Below are 23,132 nucleotides of genomic sequence, written 5' to 3'. Positions count from 1 at the left end.
GGGCAGGTGCCCTAGGATGGGCAGATGGGTGGAGGCTGGAAGTACGAAGGAACAGAGAGAGGGAAAGGGGCCCAGATGGGCGGAGGCAGGCGGCGGGCAGCCTGCCAGCGGCACATGGCTCGGAGCTCCCGGGCTGGGCTCTCTCCTTGCCCTGGCCTGGCCGGCCCCCGCCGCTCGCCAGTTTCCGGCCCCGCCCCCGAGCGCTGGCCCCGCCCCCGCCCCGCCCCCGCCGCGGGCCTGGGCCCGACCCCGCCCCCGCCCGCCCCTACCCCCGCCCCTACCCCCGCCCCCTTCCGCTCTCGGCCCTCAGTCGTCTCTCGCTCGCTTTCCTCACTCCCGGCCGGGCCCAGCCGGCGCTGCCGCGGCTTGGGGCTGCCGGCCAAGATGGCGGCCTTCGGCATCCTGAGCTACGAGCACCGGCCGCTGAAGCGGCCGCGGCTGGGCCCGCCCGATGTCTACCCTCAGGACCCCAAGCAGAAGGAGGTGCGCGCGGCGCGGCCCGGCCGGGTGGAGGAGGGAGGGGGAGGAGGGGGGAGGGGGCAGGAGGGGGGAGGGGGGAGGAGGGGGGAGGAGGGGGCAGGGGACCCACCGGCGATCTGGACCCGGGGTGGGGGGGGTGGGCGCGCGCGGTCGCTGTCCCGACTCCTCCAGCCCCGGAGGATGCCGAGGGCCCCGCCCGCGGCTCCCCGCCAAAGTTGGCAGGTCGGGTCCCCCTCCCCCTGGAGAGTTGGGGACGGGCGGCCGGCCGGCGGCTCACTGTCACCAACTGTCAGCGTGGCCCCCCCCCACCCCCCCCCCCCCCCGCTGAGGCCCAAGCGCCGATGGCTCAAGGGTCCCCTCCCCCCTGTCCCTCAGGACGAGCTGACTGCCCTGAACGTCAAGCAGGGCTTCAACAACCAGCCCGCAGTGTCCGGGGATGAGCACGGCAGCGCTAAGAACGTCAACTTCAACCCGGCCAAGGCGAGCTGGGGCGGGGGACCGGAGAGGGGGGCGACGACGCTTCCTCAACTAGCCTCCCCACCAGAGTTTCCTTAGCCAGTCGTTCTCACTGGCTTCCAAAGAAGGGAGGGGCAAAGTGGCCTAGAGCTGGAGGGTTGGGGGGGGGGGGTAGCTCTGGCCCCTGCAAGAAATGGGCTGCACTGGAGGACCCCTGCTATCCCATGTGCCAAGGGGGCTGGCTGGGGCAGCTTCAGCTTGGCCCTCTGGCAGGACCACTTGGCGATTGCCCTCTCCCTTTTCTCCCTCCCCCCTCAGATCAGCTCCAACTTCAGCAGCATCATCGCAGAGAAGCTTCGCTGTAATACCCTACCGGACACCGGGCGCCGAAAGCCCCAGGTGAATCAGAAGGATAACTTTTGGCTGGTCACCGCACGTTCCCAGAGTGCCATCCATGCCTGGTTCACGGACTTGGCTGGCACCAAGCCACTCACACACTTAGCCAAAAAGGTGAGGCGTTGCTTCCTGGGGCCTACAGGCTGTGGGGGGAGAGAGCACTCTTGGCTCCCAGCTGCCAGCTCTTTCCCCCTTGCTATTTCCAGCTTGTCCCAGGCTGACTTCAGCTTCCGCTCTCATCCTCTTTGTTGCCACCAGACTGGCACATTCCATCATATTTCCCACTCATCGACCTGTCTCCTGCCTCCCTGCCCTTTTATGCAGTCAGTCAGTTCCCCAGGCCTGAAGGTGCTCCCTCCTCACCTCCACTTTGTAGAATTTCTAGTGTCCTTCAGAGCTATGTGCCACCTTCTGGGTGCCACCTTTCTTAGTGCTCTCTCCTCTGATATGCCCATTCTTTTTGTATGTAAGGCCTCACGGGGAGAGATAGCCACCAGTTTGGTAGCTAGCCCCAAGGCCAATGGGACTCAATTCACATGACTTGGGAGTGGGTCCCATGGAAGTGGCTTTGGGATCCTCAGAATCCCTCTGGCATCCACATGTAGGTGCCCATTTTTGGGAAGAAAGAAGAGGTATTTGCCTATTTGGCTAAGTACGCAGTGCCAGTGATGAGGGCTGCCTGGCTCATCAAGATGACTTGTGCCTACTACGCAGCGATCACAGAGACCAAGGTTAAGAAGAAGCACGTCATCGACCCTTTCATGGGTGAGTAAACCAAAGGCAGAGCACGGGCATCTCCCACCCCTTAGGGCCGCTCCCCCCTCTGCCCCACCTCCTGATATCCCATTCTCCATCCCACTTCCAGAGTGGACCCAGATTATCACCAAGTATCTGTGGGAGCAGCTGCAGAAGATGGCAGAGTTCTACCGGCCGGGGCCTGGGAGCTGTGTTTCAGCCTCGGGGTCCCTTCCCCATGAGGTGGAGGTGGCTCTTCGACAGTGGGACTACAATGAGAAACTGGCCATGTTCATGTTCCAGGTAGCAGGAAATGGGAGGGGTTGGGGGAGGCTAAGTGTGCAGGGCACCAAGCTGAGCTCAATAAGGAGCCATTTCACTTGGTACCTGCTGCAATTCCCTCAAGATCCTAACCTGGCTCCCTCTATGCTGTTCTCTCTTCTCTGGTTTTCCTCGTACCCTTGCACTTTCAGGATGGGATGCTAGACAGACATGAGTTCCTGACTTGGGTCCTAGAGTGTTTTGAGAAAATCCGGCCTGGAGAGGATGAGCTACTCAAACTCCTGCTGCCCTTGCTGCTTCGGGTAAGACCCTAAAGCCTGAGCTTTGTGGGACTGCAAGGGGCCAGACTGACTGGAGATTCTGAGTGCCATGTCTACTCCACAGTACTCAGGGGAATTTGTCCAGTCTGCATACCTCTCTCGACGTCTTGCCTATTTCTGTACTCGGAGACTGGCCCTGCAGCTGGATGGTGTGAGCAGCCACCCTCCCCACGTGCTTGCCACTCAGTCCAGTGGCACATTGCCCCCAACCCCTGCTCCTCAGCCACCAGCTGGCAGCCAATCCTCCACACCCTTTGGTGAATTGCTCCAGTGTCCTCAGCATCGACCTCTGGTGTTTGGGCTCAGCTGCATCCTTCAGGTGAGTGCTGAGCCATGGCCAGGCTTTGGGGCAAGCTCTGGGTCATGACCATGATGAGTGTCTCACGAGGGTTGGAAGTCAGGGCCTGCAGCCCAGAGCTGGCATCCCAGGATCCCAAGCCAAAGGAATATGTTGGGGGGTCAAGGGGAGGGTTGGGGCAAGTAAGGAAGGAGACTCCCTCCTGTTCAACTTCCTATCTTCCACACTGGAGCTGGCGGGACTGGTGCTGGGCAGGAGCCTGTCATGTTTGGCCTGGTCTTGAAAAGACATCCCTGGTAACTGGCCTTTTTGATTGGCTGGTCTCCTAGAGCATCCTTCTCTGCTGTCCCAGTGCGCTCGTCTGGCACTACTCGCTGACGGACAGCAGGATTAAGACTGGCTCACCTCTTGACCACCTGCCTATTGCCCCCTCCAACTTGCCCATGCCTGGAGGCAACTCGGCCTTCACTCAACAGGTACCCTAACTAACTTGTAGGCCAATGCTCCCTGTGAATGGCCCCTGGTGGCACCCCTCTTGAGCTTCACTGCCCCTTCTCTTGGTGTAGGTGCGGGCCAAACTACGGGAAATTGAACAACAGATCAAAGAGCGGGGTCAGGCCGTCGAAGTTCGCTGGTCCTTTGACAAATGCCAAGAGACGACTGCAGGTAGGTCCAAGCGCCAGTGACTGGGGATGCACTGGAGATCCCTGAAGGAGGTGTCCTTTGACCTGCTGCCTCCCCTTCAGGGTTCACCATCGGCCGAGTACTTCATACTTTGGAAGTGCTGGACAGCCACAGCTTTGAGCGCTCTGACTTCAGCAATTCCCTCGACTCCTTGTGTAATCGCATCTTTGGATTAGGGCCCAGTAAAGATGGTCATGAGGTAAGCTGGGGCTGGGGCTGGGACTCAGGAGGGAGGAATGGGAAAGGCGCTACACGAAAGGAGCCACTGTTTGTTCGCAGACTTGACATCACCAGGCCCAAGACAGTGTCGATTGCTGTCTCTTCTCTGCTGGGCAGCTGTTAGGGAGCTAGATGACACAGGGCCTGGAGCAGGAAGAATTCACATCTCAGACATTTGCTAGCTGTGTGAGCTAGTCCCTTAACTTCTGTTTGCCTCAGTTTCCTCAACTGTAAAATACCATGAGTGCCTGCTTCCCAGGGTTGTCTGAGGCTTCAACAAGATAACATAGGTACTTGTAGCCTAAGTGCCCAGCACATAGTCGATTCTGATTGACTTTCTCCTTCCTTCTCTCCTTCTGCTTCCCAGATTTCTCCAGATGATGATGCTGTAGTGGCACTACTGTGTGAATGGGCTGTCAGCTGCAAACGTTCTGGCCGCCACCGGGCTATGGTGGTGGCCAAGCTCTTGGAGAAGAGACAGGCAGAGATTGAGGCAGAGGTCAGAAGGGAGCAAAGAGAGAGAACTAGGCTGGTCAAGGGGAAGGGAGTTGGGCTAGAGTTGGAGACAGTGATGGAGGTCCAAGAACACAAATCAAGGCTGGAGTCGTGGGGCCCAGGATGAGGGAGCTGTCAGAGAGGGCCTCAGGGGTTTGGGGGGGGGGGGTTAAGTTGAGAGGGACAGAAGAACTCAAGAAATGCCTTCCCTGTTGTCTCCCCTGCCAGCGCTGCGGAGAGTCTGAGGCAGTGGATGAGAAGGGCTCCATCTCGTCGGGCTCCCTGTCCGCCCCCACGGCTCCCATTTTCCAGGATGTCCTGTTACAGTTCTTGGACACACAGGCACCCATGCTAAGTACGGATCACAGCCCCCTCCCCCATAAAAATCCACCCCACCCCACACCTGATGCTAAGCCCTCCAGGGGCATCTCCACAGAGTCACTTGGCTAGAGGTAGGCCCAATCATTGAAGACTGAGGGGTCTGACTGGCTGCCCTAACAATACAATTGTGTTGTCTCTGGAGGAGCCTGTCCAGGTGGCATTAGGGACAGCTAGGTGGTTCAGGGGATAGAGCCCTGGAGTCAGGAAGACCTCAGGTCACTCTGTGACCCTGGGCAAGTCACTTTACCACTGTCTGCCTCAGTTTCCTCATCTGTCAAATAGAGGTAACAAGAACACCATATTTGTACTGTGCTTAGCAGTGCTCAACACATAGTAGGTACTTAATGGATACTTATTAAAATTTAAAATTTCATTTGAAAAAAGACCCACGTAGAGGAACAATAGCTATCCTAGCAAACCGAGGCCAGTTCTCTGTGTAACAGTCAAGTTTTCTCATGTATAGGTCCAAGGCACTTGACCAACAATATTGAGCATGGCCTCAGTTTCCCTGTTGCCTCTTGTGCTTCCTCCTCCTCACCCCATTCTGTCTCTCCAGCTGATCCAAGAAGTGAGAGTGAGAGAGTGGAGTTCTTCAACCTGGTGCTTCTGTTCTGTGAGCTGATCCGCCATGATGTCTTCTCCCACAACATCTACACCTGTACCCTCATCTCCCGAGGTGACCTAGCCTTTGGAGCGCCGGGGCCCCGCCCCCCCTCTCCCTTTGATGACCCCCCTGATGACCCAGAGCGGAAGGATGCTGAAGGCAGTAGCAGCAGCAAGCTAGAAGTGAGTGCTTTGTGTCCTTGGGCCCTGGTGCCCAAGAAACAGGGGGGGTGGGGTGGAGGGAGGAGAGGAAGAGCCCCCCCCGTCACTGGCTGTGTCTGCTTGTGCCCTCAGGACCCTGGGCTCTCTGAGTCTATGGACATCGACCCTGGGTCCAGCACGCTCTTTGAGGACATGGAAAAGCCTGACTTTTCGGTAAGGGGCCCCCGACCGGGGAGGAGTGCTGCTCCTCACTTCTTTCCCTGCTCTCTTCTTTCTCCCCTGGCCTTCTGCCCTCTCTCCAGATGTTCTACCCGCTCTGCTTTCCTCAGATGTTTTCTCCCACTATGCACTGTGAGGGGAAAGGCAGCCCATCCCCTGAGAAACCAGATGGTGAAAAAGAGATGAAACCACTACTTAAGGAGAAAGTGGAGGGGACCTTGGGGGTTCTGTATGAGCAGCCACGCCATGTTCAGTATGCCACACACTTCCCTATCCCCCAGGTACCTACCTCCTACTTCTACCTCATTAGTATTGTGCCCAGGGCATGCGCCCCAGGGATGGGGTGTGGGTGTTCTTGGGAGAAGGAGGGTGTATGGAGGAGCGGGTGATTTCTGTACTCGGCCATGATCACCAAGTTGGGAGAGTCTGACGAGACTACTGGCACTCCCAGGAGGAGGCTTGCAGCCATGAGTGCAACCAGCGACTGGTGGTCCTGTTCGGGGTAGGAAAGCAGAGAGATGATGCCCGCCACGCCATCAAGAAAATTACCAAGGATATCCTGAAAGTGCTGAACCGTAAGGGCACAGCAGAAACTGGCAAGTATTGAGTATCCCCAGGGCAAGGTCCTTGAAGGAGCTTGAGTTTTCATTTTCTCCCCCAGCACAGGGACCTATTCAAGGTCAGGGCTTGGAGCTCCACTCTCTCTGAAATCTCCCTTCTCATTCCCCTTCCACTCTACACACTGGCTAATGTTTGCTGGGCCTTTGAAAAATGTCAAGAGATCAGTGCAGAAGGGTCCTTGGAAGGTGCAGATGGGTCCCTGGGAGGTGCAGAAGGCTCTCCTCAGAGGAGGAATACACTTCCTGACAGTTCGTTCTCTGTACTACTTTCTCTTTTGGTTCAAAACAAACAAAGAAATCAGAAGAGATAGATTATTACATTTTCTTTGGATTCAGTAGATACTTCTCCCCAAACTCCCTTACAAAATCCATTGCTGACAAAAGCAGAAATAGTTACATTGTATATTTGTTCTCAGAGAGGAGGAAGACTGCCCTTGAATGTAGCTGGAGCAGGATGGGAGGAGCAGGTGGGAGGTGGCTGGAGCCACTTGAATTTTTATTTTGTTGCGCTCAGGGTGCCTGACGTTCTCTGGACTTGGCCTTCTTGTTTGGTTCTCAATTTGTCCTAATTTTCCCATGCTCCTTGCTTATCCCACTGTAATATTCCATTCCATTCCAACGAAGAGGCTGTAGCTGGTCTGTTCCCCATTCCCTGAGTCCTGATGCGTTTCTGGCTCTCTTTGAGCACAGACAGGACACTTGTCCAGCTGCTGGGCCTCCCTGGAAGGCCCCTTCTCCAGAGCCTCCTCGAGCTAGAGTGCTAGTGTCCTAGTGTCCGTCAGTCAGCAGCTTCTTTTGCCTGATCTCTGATTGCCTTCCAAAACGATCGAATCTCTCTGCTGCTCCATTCCAAGTGGTGAAACTGCCTACCTTCCCACAGCCCCTCCAACAATGAACTGCCCCACCTTTGTCTTGTTGACATAGCTTGATGGCTGATCCTTGGGACTGCTGGCATTTGCATTTCTTGGGTTGTTCACATCTTTTTTTTTTTTCAGGAGGTTAATGATTTTATGTCTTCCATTGAAAATGGTTTCTATTTCCTTAGTTGCTCTGATTACCGCTTATTCCTTGAAAGTTGTACCCTGCCATCTTAAACTTCAGCATTTCTTGTGTCTCCTGTATACAGGAGGCAGGAGGCAGCAGCCTCCCCAGGTCAGCACAGAGCCCTCCACAAGGGCCCCTCTGTAGTCAGTCTCAAAGGTCCAATGAGCTTGTCTCCAGTTGTAAGTTTGTCCTTTGACTGTCCATTCTTCCAACTGTCCTCCTCACAGGTGGGGAAGATGGCCAGAAAAGAAGGCGGAGTCGGCCAGAAGCCTTCCCCACTGCAGAAGATATATTCTCCAAATTTCAACACCTTTCCCATTACGATCAACACCAAGTCACAGCTCAGGTACAACCCTAAGCCTCGACTCCAACACCTCGAGCCCTGCCTCCTCACTCTCATTTCCATCCTCTGGCTCTTGCTTTGGCCTTTTCTTTTCTTTTGAGCAAGCCGAGCCTCCCTGGTGCATTCCCTCCCTTCTCCTTGGCGCATCTCAGCTCAGCCGCTCAGCCTCATTGCCCTGCCCTCCCCAGGTCTCCCGGAATGTCCTGGAGCAGATCACGAGCTTTGCCCTTGGCATGTCATACCACCTGCCCCTGGTACAGCACGTACAGTTCATTTTCGATCTCATGGAATATTCACTCAGCATCAGTGGCCTCATCGACTTTGCTATCCAGGTGGGGAGTTGAAGGGCGAGGGCTGGACAGAGCATGCCCTGGGGGCATGAGGTCACACTATGGAGCAGGCTAGGGCTAGGCTAGGCGGTGGCCAGCAGAAGGCTGAGCAAGGTGCAGAGATCAATGGGACGTGATGTGGCAGGCTTGTTCATGCAGCTCATGCTCCTCTAGGCTCTTAGCTCTCACAAAGCACTTCTCACAAGCAGCTGAGGTAGGTAGCATCATTCGCATTGGAAAACAGAGGCTTTTTTAGGTATAGGAACTCGGCCAAGGTTACACAGCTAGTAAGTAAATGGCAGAGCTGGGCCTGGGACCCAAAGCTGTTGTTCTCTGTGGCATGCCACGCCCCCTCTGCCCACTGCTTTGTGACTCCCTGAGAATCCCTACAGTCTAAGGGCCAGATGAGAGGGAGGGTCCAAAGCCCTTCCCTTCCTCCTCCACCACCAGGTTTCTGAGGAGAACCCTCCCCTGGAGGTGATTTCTGTGTCACTAGTCACTGGGGAAGGGCAGTTGTGGGGTAAGGAGCCCAGGATCCTCAAAAGACTCTGACTAGGGAGAGGGCATAGGGCAGACAAGGGGAGGAAGAGGCCCTCTTCTCACTTTCCTCCTGGCCTCCATTGGCAGCTGCTGAATGAACTGAGCGTGGTGGAGGCTGAGCTGCTCCTCAAGTCCTCAGACCTTGTGGGCAGTTACACTACCAGCCTGTGCCTGTGTATTGTGGCTGTGCTGAGGCACTACCATGCCTGCCTCATCCTCAATCAGGACCAGATGGCACAGGTCTTTGAGGGGTAAGCATAGAGGCCTGGAACCTCTTGGGTCAGGCTGAGGGGCTGGTAGAGGAGCAGGTAGCTCCCCATACCCCATCCCCACCACATCTCACCCCTCCATGAGCTAAGCCTGCCTTTTTCTTTCATCCCCCATCAGCCTTTGCGGGGTGGTAAAGCATGGCATGAACCGGTCGGATGGCTCCTCTGCAGAACGCTGCATCCTAGCCTATCTATATGATCTGTACACCTCCTGCAGTCACCTAAAAAGCAAGTTTGGGGAGCTCTTCAGGTGAGAGAGGGCCTTCCCCTTCCTGCCCAGCCTGAGGTGGCGCTTCCTGGTCCCCTTGGCTTCCTGGGCCAGGCACTGATGTGGGGCCCATTTTGTGTGCCCTGATACAGAGCTGTCCCTGTCCAAGTCCCTGCCCACCCCCTTACCAGGTCTGTCTCACCCTTACCATGCTTTCTCCCCGCCCCCAGTGACTTTTGCTCAAAGGTGAAGAACACCATCTATTGCAACGTGGAGCCCTCGGAGTCAAACATGCGCTGGGCCCCCGAGTTCATGATTGACACACTGGAGAACCCAGCGGCGCACACCTTCACCTACTACACCGGACTGGGCAAGAGCCTCAGTGAGAATCCTGCCAACAGATACAGCTTTGTCTGCAATGCCCTCATGCACGTCTGTGTGGGCCACCATGATCCTGACCGGTATGGGCTGGGCCTGGCGCCTGGGGGCGTCTCGCCATTGGGGTGGAGATGGCGCTGGAGCTTGAGACTGGGATTGGTTTGGGGAGCACAAGGCCCCAGCCTTTCCCAAGGAATGTCCCCTCTCCCCCAGGGTCAACGACATTGCCATCCTGTGTGCTGAACTGACTGGTTACTGCAAGGCCCTCAGTGCAGAGTGGCTGGGGGTGCTGAAGGCCTTGTGTTGCTCTTCTAACAATGGCACCTGTGGCTTCAATGACTTGCTCTGCAATGTAGATGTGAGCCTGGGGGGCAGGGTGGTGGCCATGCTCTGGGGGGGGGCAGGGTGGTGGGCATGCTCTGAGGTGGGGGCAGGGTGGTGGGCATGCACTGAGAGGGGGAGCAGGGTGGCAAGCATTCCAAGGGCAGGGAAGGGAGGGCATTGCTTTGCTTCGGAGCTCTGAGCTCGCCTTTCTTTCCCAGGTCAGTGACCTGTCTTTCCATGACTCCCTCGCCACCTTCGTTGCCATCCTCATTGCCCGTCAGTGCTTACTCCTCGAGGATCTCATCCGCTGTGCGGCTATCCCCTCACTGCTCAATGCTGGTGAGGCCCCCTCACCCCTCCCACCCCCTGCCCCCGGGCTTTTGAGCCCAGACCCCTTGACTGACCTCTCATGGCAAGGGTTCACTGTCCCCTTCCTGGCCCCATGCCCCTACCTGACCCTGCCCTCCCCTGTAGTCAGGGCAGCCTCAGCTTATTCTGAGCATTGCTTTGCCCTACTAGCTTGCAGTGAACAGGACTCTGAACCTGGTGCTCGCCTCACCTGCCGAATCCTGCTCCATCTTTTTAAGACACCTCAACTCAACCCCTGCCAGGCCGATGGCAGTAAGTAGGCCTGATTGCAGATCCTTGCTCACCAGGGACTTGGGAATGGTACCCGAGCGCATCCCACTGACTTTGTTCCATCTTATATGTGGGCAGCTAGGTGGTGTGTTACAGAGTGTTGTGCCAAGAGTCAGGAATGCCCAATTTCAAATCTGGCCTCAGACGCTTACTAGCTGGGTGACTGTGGCCAAATCACTTCACCCTGTCTGCCTCAGTTTCCTCATCTGTAAAATGAGCTGGAGAAGAAAATGGCAAACCAGGATCTTTGCCAAGAAAACCTCAAATGGGGTCCCAGAGAGTTGGACACAACTGAAAAACTATCAAACAATTCCCTGATAAGATCCCTCTTCAGATTCCAATCTACTTTTTAGAGGCTGATTTCCCATGACTCTCCCCTTCATAAATCTGGTATTCTAGCCTCCTTGCTGCTCCCTGGATAGGACCTTACATGTCCTGTCTCGCCCTCAGCTCCCTCCAGGCCCAAGGCACATCCCTTCCTCCATGGGGCCTCTCTCCCACATCAGCACTCTCCTCCTTGTGCCAATGACTTGGCACTTATTTGGACTTACTTGGGAACATGTGAAGAGTTTCCCCACAGTAGACTGTAAGATCCTTGAGGCCAGGGCCCTTTTTCATTTCTTTATATTCTTAGTACCTGGCACATAGTAAGTGCTTGCTTGATCAGTACTTATTAAACTGACTAGCCTTCTCTCCACAGACAAGCCTGCTGTTGGGATCCGCTCCTCCTGTGATCGGCACCTGTTGGCTGCCTCCCAGAACCGAATTGTGGATGGGGCTGTGTTTGCTGTGCTCAAGGCTGTATTTGTGCTTGGTAGGGGTTGGGGAGGGGGAATGCAGAGCATGGGCACTGTATCAGCTGAGCTACAAAGGACAGTCTTTCCACCCCTAGGGCCCAGGTTTCTCACCTTTCTGTATGTCACAGTCAATCTGACAGCCCATGGACCCTGCCTTCTCAGTAACTTATATTGAAATGCATAGAATTACAAGGAAAACCTATTTTATTAAAATGGAGTTAGTAGGAAGTTTACAACAAACCCAAGTTCTGGGAGCCCTGGTTAAGAATCTCTGCTCCTTTGGGGAGGCTGGGTGGCAGGGAGGGTCGGGAGTCAGGGTAGGCTGAAGGGAGGAGGACAGTCCCCTTTCTTTGTCTTGTGTCCAGGCCTGACCACCTTTTTTTCCTTCTCTCCCTGGCCCGTAGGGGATGCTGAGCTCAAGGGCTCAGGCTTCGCCTTAGCAGGAGGGACAGATGAGCTCCCCGAGGAAGAGGGTGGGGGTGGCCGGAGGCCTGGGGGCCGAAGCTTCTCAGTGGAGACGGCCAGTCTGGATGTTTATGCCAAGTATGTGCTGCGCAGCATCTGCCAGCAGGTCAGTACCAGCCTTTATTGCCACTGGATGGCCCATTCTCATCCTACCCAATTCTTTTCTCCACCTTCTTCCACTCCCCCCATAATCGTTTCTTCACCTGCTCCCCCATACACATACTTTTCTCCCCCAGGAATGGGTAGGAGAGCGCTGCCTCAAGTCCCTGTGTGAAGATAGCAATGACCTACAGGACCCTGTGCTGAGTAGCGCCCAGGCCCAGCGCCTCATGCAACTCATCTGCTACCCACACCGGCTGCTGGACCACGAGGATGGAGACAACCCCCAACGTCAGCGCATCAAGCGGATTCTGCAGGTATGGGAGAAGGACAGCCAAGGTGCCAGGCGAGGTGGGCTGTGGGAGGTGGGGTCTGAGGAGGAGGAAGAGGAAGCAGCTGAAGGACCAGCAGGAGCTGAGGCTAGAACAGGGACCGGAAGGGGCCATTGTGGTCAGCAAGTGAGCAGGATCTGTCATGGACCCATGGTCTGGGGTTTTTAGTGGAAATCCTGCATGTCACACAGCTGGGAAGCTGTCAGGGAGAGAGGCCATCTGTGCCCTCAGAGACCCAGCTGGTAGGAATCCCACGCAGAGTAGTAACAGCGGCAGTGAGCCATTGTTGATACAGTACTAGCCGTCAGCTTTACCAAGCATCTTCCAGAACTTAGATCTCATTGGATCTTCATGGCAACCCTGAGAAGGAGGAGAGGAAACTCAGGTAGATACAGAGGTGAAGTGACTTATCCAGGGTCACACAGCCAGTCAGTGTCCGAGGCCAGAATTGACCCAGGTCAATTATCCCAGGCGGGGCTGTGGCTTCCCCTAGTGGCTGAAATTGGACTCTGCTAAGTACAGAGGAGTCTAATACTAACTAGTTCACCCTTCTACTCTGGGGCCTCTGTCCAGTGACTTGTCCATGGGATGCCCAGAGTGAATGCAGAATGTTTGAATTGAACCTGATTCAGTGGCATCTTTAAGGTTTGCAACTCCACCCTGAGATAGGACTGTGAGTGTTATCCCCAGTTTACAAATGAGGAAACTGAGGCTCCCAGGGGTCTAGTCATTAAGCATCAGAGTGGGGATTCCAACTCAGGTTTGGGCCTAATTTGGGCTTCTTGGCATTGTATGCTGCCGGGTTTGTCTGTCTGGGTAATGTTGTCCTGTCTGAAGGAGCAGGACAGATGACTTCTCTGGGTCCCTTTAACAAAAACAGCTCCCATTTTGCTCAGACTTACTTCATTCAAAGTCTGTGAGGTTTAGGTAGTATATGTAGGGGCCCCATTTCATTGATGAGGAAACTAAGGCTTAGGTCAAGTAACTTGTAGGTGCCTTCAACACTCCGCCATGTTGCCTTTGAGACTTTGAAGTTTGTTGCTTAGGGTGGGGGGGCTTCTGGGAAATGGGTTGTGAGAGGTTTGGGTGCGGGAGAAGGAAGCCAGAGACTAATGAGGCTGGGGCATTGGGGTGGGTTGGGACCTGAATTGCAGAATCTGGACCAGTGGACCATGCGACAGTCTTCCCTGGAGCTGCAGCTCATGATCAAACAGACCCCTAACAATGTGAGTAATAAAGCACCCGCTTCTCCCCTTCCTACCCCCCCCACCTGTATGGGAGGGGGGGGAAGTTGGGACAACAGAGAAGGCCCCAGGGCTTCTGGTCTGGGAGAGGTCAAGGGGAAGGAAGATGACAGAAATAGGGGGCTGATGGTAAGAGGCATGCTGAGTGGGACCCAGGGTTGGAGGCCTGAAGAGGGGTCAGACTGTTTGCTCTGGGGGTTGGGGATACAGGTGGGGAGATGAGGTAGAGGGCAGGGGGGAAGGGGAGGTGGGCGGTAGAGAACATGGAGATGCTGGAGGGCAGGATTTCCAATGGAGTCCTGTCCCCCACCCTGCCATCTGCCCTCCTCCTCCTCCACCCCTGCCATCACCTCCCACCATCTGCCCTCCTGCGCCTCCAGCTGGCTATGTAGCCCTCCCATCCCCCTCGTCCTCCCCAGGAGATGAACTCCCTCCTGGAGAACATTGCCAAGGCTACCATCGAGGTTTTCCAGCAGTCGGCAGAGACGGGGGCAGCTGCAGGAGGGCCTGCTGCCACCGCACCCCCCAGTAACAACAAAACTAAGCCTGTTCTCAGGTGGGGTAAAAGCCTTTTGGGCCCTGACATCCCTATGGAGATACTGGCATGGCCTCTGGGGCGGGGGAGGGGGATCCCTACTGCTTGCCCCTGACCCAACACAGCTGCATCTGCCTTCCTCCCCTGACCCCAGCTCCCTGGAGCGCTCTGGGGTGTGGCTGGTGGCCCCCCTCATCGCCAAGCTGCCCACCTCTGTACAGGGCCATGTGCTGAAAGCTGCTGGGGAGGAGCTGGAGAAGGGGCAGCACCTGGGCTCCTCCTCCCGAAAGGAGCGGGACAGGCAGAAACAGAAGAGGTGAGTGGGCAGCCTAGGACCACAGTGAATCGGGCTGGAGTGGGGCCCTGGGTAGACGACAGCTGAGTGGGATGCCAGATAGGGGAAAGATGGATCCCAGAGAGCAGAAGCTCAGGCCTGAGGAGGGTGGCCAAGCTCAAGGAGCTGGAGGGGAAGGCCTCTTAAAAGCCCCACTTCCAGCCTCTGCTCCCTCTTTCTTCCCTTGTCCCTGGCTTCTTCCACCAGCATGTCCCTGCTGAGTCAGCAGCCCTTCTTGTCCCTGGTGCTGACTTGCCTGAAAGGGCAGGATGAGCAGCGTGAGGGGCTCCTCACCTCCCTCTACAGTCAAGTGCACCAGGTATGTCCGCTAACCTAGAGTGGGCAGGAGGGGCACACCTACTTCTGTGGCACACAGACCCCACACACCTGCCTGCTCTGCAGTGGCGTGGCTCAGTCTGGCTTTTCCCTAGATTGTTAACAACTGGCGGGATGACCAATACTTGGACAATTGTAAGCCCAAGCAGCTGATGCATGAGGCCCTGAAGCTGAGGCTTAACCTGGTGAGTCATGGGGGCCAGGGCCAACATTGATGGGGTAGGAGCCCAGGCAGGGTTGGGTGCAGCCCACCCAATGCAGGGCACAGGGAGACCTATTTAGACATCTACTACCACCCCCACCCCTCCAGGTATTCTTTTCCAGTTGAGAATATTGAGATTCAGAGGGGCAAACTGGTGATGGCAAGGCCAGGTTAGGCCAGAGCCCAGACATTGGTGTCAGGGTTGGCCTACCATTTCAGTCCGATTTTGCCTATGATCCTGGCAGGTAGGGGGCATGTTTGACACAGTCCAGCGGAGCACCCAGCAGACTACCGAGTGGGCTGTTCTGCTCCTGGAGATTATCATCAGCGGCACCGTTGACATGCAGTCCAACAAGTAATCCCAGCCCTTCCACCAAATGGTCCCTGTGCCTCCAACAGCCCAACTCCCCCATCCTCACTCCAAGCTGCTGCTCTGTCCAGGCCCTGGTGTGGGAGGGGAGGTGTGGTCATTCTGACTCCCATGGACCCCTTGGCCCTGGAATACCACTGGTACCTTTTGTTCCCCCCGCAATGACTCAGATCATCTAGTTTGGCAAAAAGCCTCCACTCATCCTGTCCCTGTGTCCCCCACCCTCTCTGTCTCTGTACGTGTGTCTGTGCCCGTCTGGGTGTGTACCAACCCCTCCTGCAGTGAGCTTTTCACCACTGTTCTGGATATGTTGAGCGTCCTGATCAATGGGACATTGGCTGCAGACATGTCCAGCATTTCTCAGGGAAGCATGGAGGAAAACAAGCGGGCATATATGAATTTGGTGAAAAAATTACGGGTGAGCAGGGGGGCTCCCTGGGGCTGGAACCCTGGTCTCCAACTTCCATTCTCTAGTGCTTTGTTCTAAGCTGAACTCTGGCCTGCCTTCAGTTCCCTGTTCTGTTTGCCCCCATGTCCTGGTTCTTTGGGGCAGGGGTGATTCCTGACCCCATGTCCTTCACTGCCTTCTTGTGCCTGCAGAAGGAGCTAGGGGAACGTCAGTCTGACAGTCTGGAAAAGGTACGCCAGCTCCTGCCGCTACCCAAGCAGACACGAGACGTCATCACCTGCGAGCCACAGGGCTCCCTCATTGACACCAAAGGCAATAAGATTGCTGGCTTTGATTCCATCTTCAAGAAGGAGGCAGGTTCCACTCCCTTTCACATGCCCACCTGGCCTGACATGTGCCTCTCCCTGGGGCATGAACTCTCATCTGGCTGGTTCCTGGCAAGGCCTCTCTGAACTCTTGCCTCACCTTTGATCACTTGATGGGTCTTTCCAGCCACCCAGCTTGCCTATCTGTAGCTCTGCTCACCTCTCTCCCTAGCTCTTTCACTTTCTCAACCACATCTACCTCTTTGTACCCCATGCAACTTTTCTTGCCCAAGGTGAGTTCCACCCCTCGCCATAGCCAGCTCATGTAGACGGCTGGTGGCAGATGAGGCCAGGTCTAACAAGATGAAATGGAACAGGGGAATTTCCGTTCAGCAAGCAGCTGTTAAGAGCCCACTAAGCTTAAAGCGCTAGGCATGGAAGCGCGCACATGTCCATTATAGCCAGCCACACATTTTCTCATCTCTCTCCTCATGTGCCAGTCTCTCTCTCTGCCCTGTTTCCAGGCTTTCATGCTCATTATCTCTCTCTCTCACCGGGCAGGGCCTCCAAGTCTCCACTAAGCAGAAGATCTCACCCTGGGATCTCTTTGAAGGACTGAAGCCATCAGCACCACTGTCCTGGGGCTGGTTTGGGACTGTGCGCGTAGACCGGCGGGTGGCCAGGGGGGAGGAGCAGCAGCGCCTCTTGCTCTACCATACCCATCTGCGCCCTCGGCCCCGGACCTACTACCTGGAACCGCTGCCGCTGCCCCCAGAGGATGAAGAGCCACCTGCCCCGACTCTCCTGGAGCCAGAGAAGAAGGCCCCTGAGCCCCCCAAAGCTGACAAGGCTGGGGCAGCCCCTCCTAGCACAGAGGAGCGCAAGAAGAAACCCCCCAAAAGCAAGAAGCGACCCCAGGCAGCCAGCAAGACTGAGGTCAGCTCTCTGGCCAGTCTCGAGCTTGGGGGAGGGGGAGCACTCGCGTCACAAAAGAACTGACCTTAGAGCTTCAGGCTCTTCCCCATCTCCTCTACTCACTCACTCTCTCTTCTCCCTGGCCACATGCAGGACTATGGACTGGGCCCAGGGCGGAGTGGCTCCTATGTTCCGGTGCCCACAGACCTCCTGCACCATGCCGCTGGGAGCTCCATATCTCGCTTTGGCTACCCCCAGACACCTGTGACACTCTACACCCAGAACCAGCCTCTGCCTGCAGGTGAGTGGTAGCCCCAGTGGGGAAAGGCATCCAGTTGAGTAGGGCCTTTTGACGGGTGGCTGGCTGCTCCCTGCCTGGCTTTGTCAGAATAGGAAGCTGACCGGCCCCAGAGACTAAAGAAAGGGATGAGAAGCCCAGAGAGGCCAGGTGGCTGGCCACTATTCTGGGCCCCCACCCCCTCCATCAGAGCCCTGGGCCTACTTCCGAGCCCTCTGCTCTTCCAGTTCAGCCTCTTCTCCTTGCCAGGGGGCCCTCGTCTGGATACCACATATCGCCCAGTCAGGATGCCAGTGCCCAAGCTCCAGACCCGACCATCATACTCTGGGGTGTTGCCTTCACCCATAACAGGGGTCATAAGTATTGACCCTTCCTACAAGACTCCTGTGTACCGGCAACAGCAGCCTCCAGTGCCACAGGGCCAACTCCTACGTCAGCAGCTCCAGGCCAAGCTGGTAAGAGGAGTGGAAGAGAGAGGCTTCAGGAAAAGGGGTGTGGGATGGGGAGGGCCCTGAGGTGTCCAAGTTCCATCCAGAGGGGATGTTTAGGGTGGGAAACATGTGGAAGGAGATCTTGGAAGGGAAGGGATCAAGGTGGGGAAAGGGGAAGGGGAGAAGGCCAAGACTCTACCCTTCCCCTTTACAGAGTCAGGGAATGTTAGGTCAACCACCTGTCCGCCAGATGACCCCAAATTCCTCCTATGGTTCACTGCAGGCTTCCCAGGTAAGGCAAGAGGAGGAAGGGAGGGAGAAGGGGCCAAAGAGTTGGGAAGTTTTTTGGTCCTGACCTATCTCCTCTTCTGCCTAGGGCTACACTCCCTATGGTTCCCACATCGGACTACAGCAGCACACTGGCCCAGCAGGCACAATGGTGCCCCCCAGCTATTCCAGCCAGCCTTATCAGAGCCCCCATCCTGCTGCCAACCCCACTCTTGTGGACCCTGCCCGCCACCTCCAACAGAGGCCCAGTGGCTATGTGCACCAGCAGGCCCCAGGCTATGGGCATGGGCTGCCCACCACTCAAAGGTAGCTAGGGTATTGATGGGGGCTCAGAACTGGGGAGCCAGGGAAAGTGGGCGAGGTGGGGAGGACCACTGAGGGCAGAGGTACATTTGGATTAGAAATGTGTATATGACCAGTCTTGGGACTACTGGTCATGGACCTTGACGCTCCAATAAAATTCACCTGCCTTTAGATCCTAGGATCTTAGCATTCAAAGGGCTCTTAGAAGATCATCTAGTCCACCAGAGTCCCAAGAAGTTCTTGATTTAGTAGGGAGCTGCAAGGTGTATGTGTGTGTGTGTGCATGAGTGCGTGTGTGTGCTTGAGGACCACATGCTGCTAGGTGGTCACTGTAACTCAGGCATGGTTCCTGCCCTCATAGGCTATGCCATCTAGAATGTGAAAAAGATACCAACCCTGACACACTTCTTATGTAATATCGTGTGGCCTTTGGGGGTGGGAGGGCAAGACAAGAAGGTCAGGTGACTCATCCCAGGATAAGGGAAGCCAGGCTTCACAGGGGACTGGGAGGACTGTGCCTGGCCGAGAAGGGAGGGCAAACTCCCACTGAAGGCCTAGGGAAGCAGCCTGGGTCCGAAAGGGAATCAAGAAGAAAGGGGTGGCCAGGCTGTGGGTATGGGAAGACAGCAGTGCCTAATCAAAGCTGCCGCTGCAGTGGCAGGAACATGAAATGACATGCCGTGATCATCACCATAGTTCAGAGCCAGAGCACTCTGCTGGCTCTTTCTGCACAGCAGTTCTGGGAGAGAGATGGGAGGCATCATCGGCCCCATTTTACAGATGAAGGAAGTGTGGGGATTTGGGAAGGGAAGGAAGCCACTTGTCCATGACCACCCAGTTGTTAAGAATCTACAAGAGGATGGAAGCCTGACTCTAAGCAGTAGTAGAGCTAGGGTTCCACCCCACTTCCTTGGCCTCCTGACCTTGAGGCTTTCAATATTCTTTACTGTGTCATTGACATGACCTGGAAAAGCCTGGAATGAGAGGGGAAAAAGGGCGGGTAGCATTTGGATGACTACGTGGTGGCATAGAGTATAAGATGATAGTTATTGTCCATGCAAGGACACAACCCTAAAGGTCCAGAGGCAGGAATGACGATGCCAGTAGAGAGGGGGGCAGGTGGCAGTCAGGAGAGCGGTTGGCCTCAAGTTGGAGGTAGTGATTGTCTTGGGGAGAATTGGGAGTCAGGGGCTAAGAAAGGTCAGATCTGTTGCTAGAAGGCCTTGAATGCCAGGTTTGAAGTATTTGGACCCGATCCAGTAGGAAATAGGGAGCCATGGGAAGTTCTTGATCAGGGTGAAGACCTGAAGAAATAAGTGATTTCGAAAGCTGGATGTGGCAGCAGTAGTGCATAAGAGGGCCCATGGGAGAAAGCCTGGCCATGGCAGGGTGAGGGCAGCTCTAGGAGTCTGCCATATTGAGCACAAAAGGAAGACAGGGCAGCCTGGACCAGTTGTTGCAGCAGTGAGGATGAAAGAGGAAGAGATAAGTTTGAGAGCTAGACAAGACAAAAGAGAACCAAGGGGGGTGACTGGGAGGCTTGGAGCTGGGGATCCTATTGACAGACATGTCATTATTGGGGAGTAGGGAGGGCCATCATTTGCATCGGGTTTGTTTTTCCTTTACAAAGGAGTTCTGAGCACTATTGCTGGCACTTGTCAGTGCCCCCAGACCCCTAGCTTGGCCATGTCCCACAGCAAATGCGTCTGTCTTGTAGCTTGGCCCAGCTCTCCTGGGAAAGGGGAGGGAGGCAGGCGTGGCCTCCTGGCAGTCTTCTCAATGAATGACTGGCTGATTTTTGACCTTGTTAGGTTGGAGGTAGGGGCTGTCTTGGGGAAAACTGGGAGACAGGAACTTGGGTGCATGTGCAAGTTTGGTGCTGGAGGAACCTAGCTCTCTTTGGGACTGGTTGTTGTAGAGATGATGGTCAAAGGCCTGGGAGTAGCCGAGTTCTCTGAGGGAGGACAAATATCAGAGAAGAGAGGAAAAGGCTGACTGGTCTGGGCCCAGGGGGTGAACTAGAGAAGAGGTTGAAGGAAGAATCCATAGACACAAGGGCTGGTAATGAAGGCTGGACAGCAGAAAGGGATGACAGGGAGGTGTGGAGAAAATGTCTGATCTTCAAGGCCTCAGAAAAGAGCCTGAAGAACATCTTGAGTCTATCGAAAAAGGCCTGCTTTTCCTTTCTCCCTGAAGCCCATGAAGAAAACTGGCCAAAGCTGCCTAGTGGAAGAATTTCCATGTAAAAGCAGGCAGGCCACGAGGGGTGCTACAATGCAGTCTCTCTCTCCCCCTGGAGGTCTCTCAAGAGAGCAAGAGACTACTCTGTCTGGGGTTGGAAAGAGTGCTTATCCTTGGAGGCAGGGGAATGGATGAGATGACCCCTGAGTCCTTTGCAGCTCAAGGTAACAAGGGTCTTTTCCTGTCCTCGGTGCCCTGCCCTGCAGGTTTGCCCACCAGTCACTACAGCAAACATCCATGATGGGAGCTATGACCCCCTTGAGTGCTCAGGGGGTCTCCAGTGGTGTTCGCCCCAGTCCCATCCTGCCTGAGCAGCAGCAGCAGCAGCAGCAGCAACAGCAGCAGCAGCAGCAGCAGCAGCAGCAGCAGCAGCAGCAGCAGCAGTACCACATTCGCCAGCAGCAGCAGCAGCAGCAGCAGATCCTGAGGGTGAGTGGGGGATGGGACTGGCCCTGGGCCTGGGGTTTCAGTGGATGACTGTATAGGGGGCTCAAGATGGAGGAGGACTGGGGGTTGGGGCCTGGCCACGCCCCCTAGGGAACTCTGGGAGGAGAGAGTCTGGGAGTTTTCCCAACAAACTGCCGCTCAGGGCCTCTGAAAGCACTGGTGAAATCCCACACAACTCCCTCCTCACTCCCTTCTCTCTGCCCCTAAACCTGACCAAACTTGGGCCCAATCGTGTCCCCTTTCCCACCCCTGCAGCAGCAGCAACAGCAACAGCAGCAGCAGCAGCAGCAGCAGCAGCAGCAGGCGGCACCCCCGCCACCTCAGCCGCAGCCGCAGCCCCAGGTAGCCGCTGTGCCACAGCCCCAGGCTCAGGGACAGCCGCCCGGGCTGGGCATGCAGCCCATTGTGAGTGGGACAGGGACAGGGCCGGGGAGGCAAGGGGTGGGGAGGGGAAGTGTGGGAGGAGCTATGGGCCAAAGGCTGGAAGTGCCAGATGCCAGGCAGCATGAGGATTTGGGGAGGATGCTCTGTTGCGAGGGCAGGTGTGATCTGGACCTTTCTTCCATGTCCCCTCAGTTCCAGCGGCAGGGCCTCCAGCAGACGCAGCAGCAGCAGCAGACAGCAGCCCTGGTCCGGCAACTGCAGCAGCAGCTGTCCAGTAAGCCAGCTCCCCATTTCCCCAGGAGCCTCCTGCCCCTCCTTGGGTTCTAGGGGCTTTCTCCCTAATAAGAAGGGGGAGGAGAAGTCAGCACCCTCAGAGCAGCCCCTCTTTGCCCTTGCCTGCTGCTGTCCCAACCTTGATCATCTCTGGTCTCTACAGATACCCAGCCTCAGCCCAGCACCAACATGTTTGGACGATACTAAGCCGCCTGAAGGAGCTCCCCTGCCCGTTGACTGGACCCAGACCCTGGCCCCTTCCTCAGGCTCCATTTTTAATGAGTTTTTAGTATTTTTGTTAAGACAGGCTGCCGCACTGTCGGCTTTTGTACGCCATTTATACAGACACCCTGGGGCTAGCCTCAGCACCCAATATACAGAGCCTCTTTGCAAAGGGAGTGTTTGGGCTCTGTGTTTGTTGGGATGGGGGTGGGTGGCTGGGGCTTAGGGGAAGAGGTAAAAGTCATGGGTGACAGCCTAGGACACGGTATTGAAAGGGGCCTCAGGGTCATGGAATCCAACCCCCAGGCCTTCAGCCCATTCTTTCATCAGTTCATAAAGTCAAAGAGGCCATTAAGTCCAATCCCCAGATTTTACAGAGGGAGAAATGGAGGCCCAGAAAGGTTAAATGACTTGTCCAGAATGACATTAAGGGTCTGAGGCAGATTTGGAACCCAGGACTTCCTACCTCCCAGCCCACACTCTTTTTCCCATCTGAGGAATGCCAGTTGGCCAGACCATCAACTTCTTAAGGGGAAGTAAAGATATTCTGCTCCATGTGGCCCCAGCAGGGGAAGAGCCGCCCTTCCCATCCCCCACCCCTATGCCTCCTCCCCATGCCCAACTCTCAGTCTTGTAGTGCCCCTTGCCCGCAAGAAGGGGAGTTTGCCAGCTGCTCAGGGCTGATGTGCCCTCCTTGAGCGAGAGGGGTCTGTCTCTTGTCTCTGCCTTATTGGCAGATGAATCTTTTGGTCAGTTTTCATGACACTCTCCTGAACCCTGAGGGTGGGATGATATCTTGATTCTTCCCCTCGTACAGAAGGAAAAGCTAAACGACAGACCCTGATTAATGTGCACAGAAGGAAGTGGGGAGCTAGATTGGGCCAGGAGGTGCTCTAGAATGAAAGCTTCCTGGCCAGCCAGAGTTCAGCCTCTCTTCCCCAGATGATTCCCCTGGGTGCAGCTCCAAGGCCTAAGGGTGCTGGGGTAGGGCTGGTGTTGCCTTTGGTAAATGACCTTGACTGAAGAAACAGTGTCCAGACCCCAGAGCTGACCCACGCTGATGGGAGGTGCTGGGTGACCAGGGGGAAGACACAGATGCAACACTCAAGTCAGTGAAAAGAAAAAGTCAAGATTTGGGGATTGGGAGAGTTATCACTCATGGGGATCAAATGACCCCCTTCGGGAGAACCTGGGAAAAGCAGTGTGGTGTACAAGGTGGGAGGGGGTGGAGTGGTGTCTGCTCTCCGGAGAGTGGAGCAGGGCTCCTGAACAGATGCAGCCAGCATCCTGGGCCTGTCAGGGTATAGAAAGAAGGTCAGCTGGGAAGTTGTGGGCTTCGAGGGATTTGGAGGTCAGCAGGGCTTCCATCCCAACTAGCATATGGGTGGATGGATGAGTGGATAGATGGATGGGCCGTGGACCAGAGCAGGAGACTGAACAGGACTCCCTAGGGTACCAATAAAGATGGCTAGAGCCCA

At 55.8% G+C, this 23,132-nt stretch overlaps 1 protein-coding gene across 2 annotated transcripts; it reads left to right on the top strand.

The window, feature by feature from the left end:
- The first annotated feature begins 294 nt into the window (after positions 1-294).
- Positions 295-21,826, top strand: MED12 (mediator complex subunit 12). Of its 2 annotated transcripts, none has more exons than XM_072626830.1 (44): positions 295-483; positions 856-960; positions 1,255-1,446; positions 1,938-2,097; positions 2,198-2,370; positions 2,541-2,651; positions 2,734-2,988; positions 3,297-3,443; positions 3,534-3,633; positions 3,714-3,850; positions 4,238-4,369; positions 4,594-4,720; positions 5,303-5,532; positions 5,644-5,724; positions 5,841-6,011; positions 6,182-6,326; positions 7,622-7,740; positions 7,926-8,069; positions 8,694-8,857; positions 8,994-9,125; positions 9,314-9,544; positions 9,675-9,819; positions 10,004-10,124; positions 10,305-10,406; positions 11,125-11,238; positions 11,626-11,792; positions 11,923-12,102; positions 13,272-13,343; positions 13,781-13,917; positions 14,051-14,212; positions 14,438-14,549; positions 14,662-14,751; positions 15,014-15,123; positions 15,421-15,556; positions 15,739-15,900; positions 16,414-16,788; positions 16,921-17,068; positions 17,315-17,520; positions 17,711-17,788; positions 17,873-18,090; positions 20,535-20,757; positions 21,031-21,117; positions 21,352-21,433; positions 21,596-21,826. In XM_072626830.1, exons 1-44 carry the CDS (start codon positions 385-387, stop codon positions 21,637-21,639), a joined length of 6,426 nt encoding a protein of 2,141 aa, XP_072482931.1. In that variant the 5' UTR covers positions 295-384; the 3' UTR covers positions 21,640-21,826. The 2 variants fall into 2 exon arrangements, with proteins under 2 accessions (XP_072482931.1, XP_072482929.1); XM_072626828.1 differs by having other exon boundaries at positions 21,031-21,180.
- The last annotated feature ends 1,306 nt before the right edge of the window (positions 21,827-23,132 follow it).

This window comes from Notamacropus eugenii, chromosome X, assembly GCF_028372415.1.
Source record: "Notamacropus eugenii isolate mMacEug1 chromosome X, mMacEug1.pri_v2, whole genome shotgun sequence".
NCBI lineage: Eukaryota > Metazoa > Chordata > Mammalia > Diprotodontia > Macropodidae > Notamacropus > Notamacropus eugenii.
Note: the sequence above shows the minus strand (reverse complement) of the source record. Positions and strands in the feature narration are given on the sequence as shown.

Bases quoted from the DNA above. Each gene is read 5' to 3' on its own strand.
- MED12 (XM_072626828.1), top strand. From the start codon at position 385: ATGGCGGCCTTCGGCATCCTGAGCTACGAGCACCGGCCGCTGAAGCGG. The intron at 4,721-5,302 runs GTACGGATCACA...CTGTCTCTCCAG, and splicing joins CACACAGGCACCCATGCTAA to CTGATCCAAGAAGTGAGAGT. The intron at 8,858-8,993 runs GTAAGCATAGAG...ATCCCCCATCAG, and splicing joins ATGGCACAGGTCTTTGAGGG to CCTTTGCGGGGTGGTAAAGC.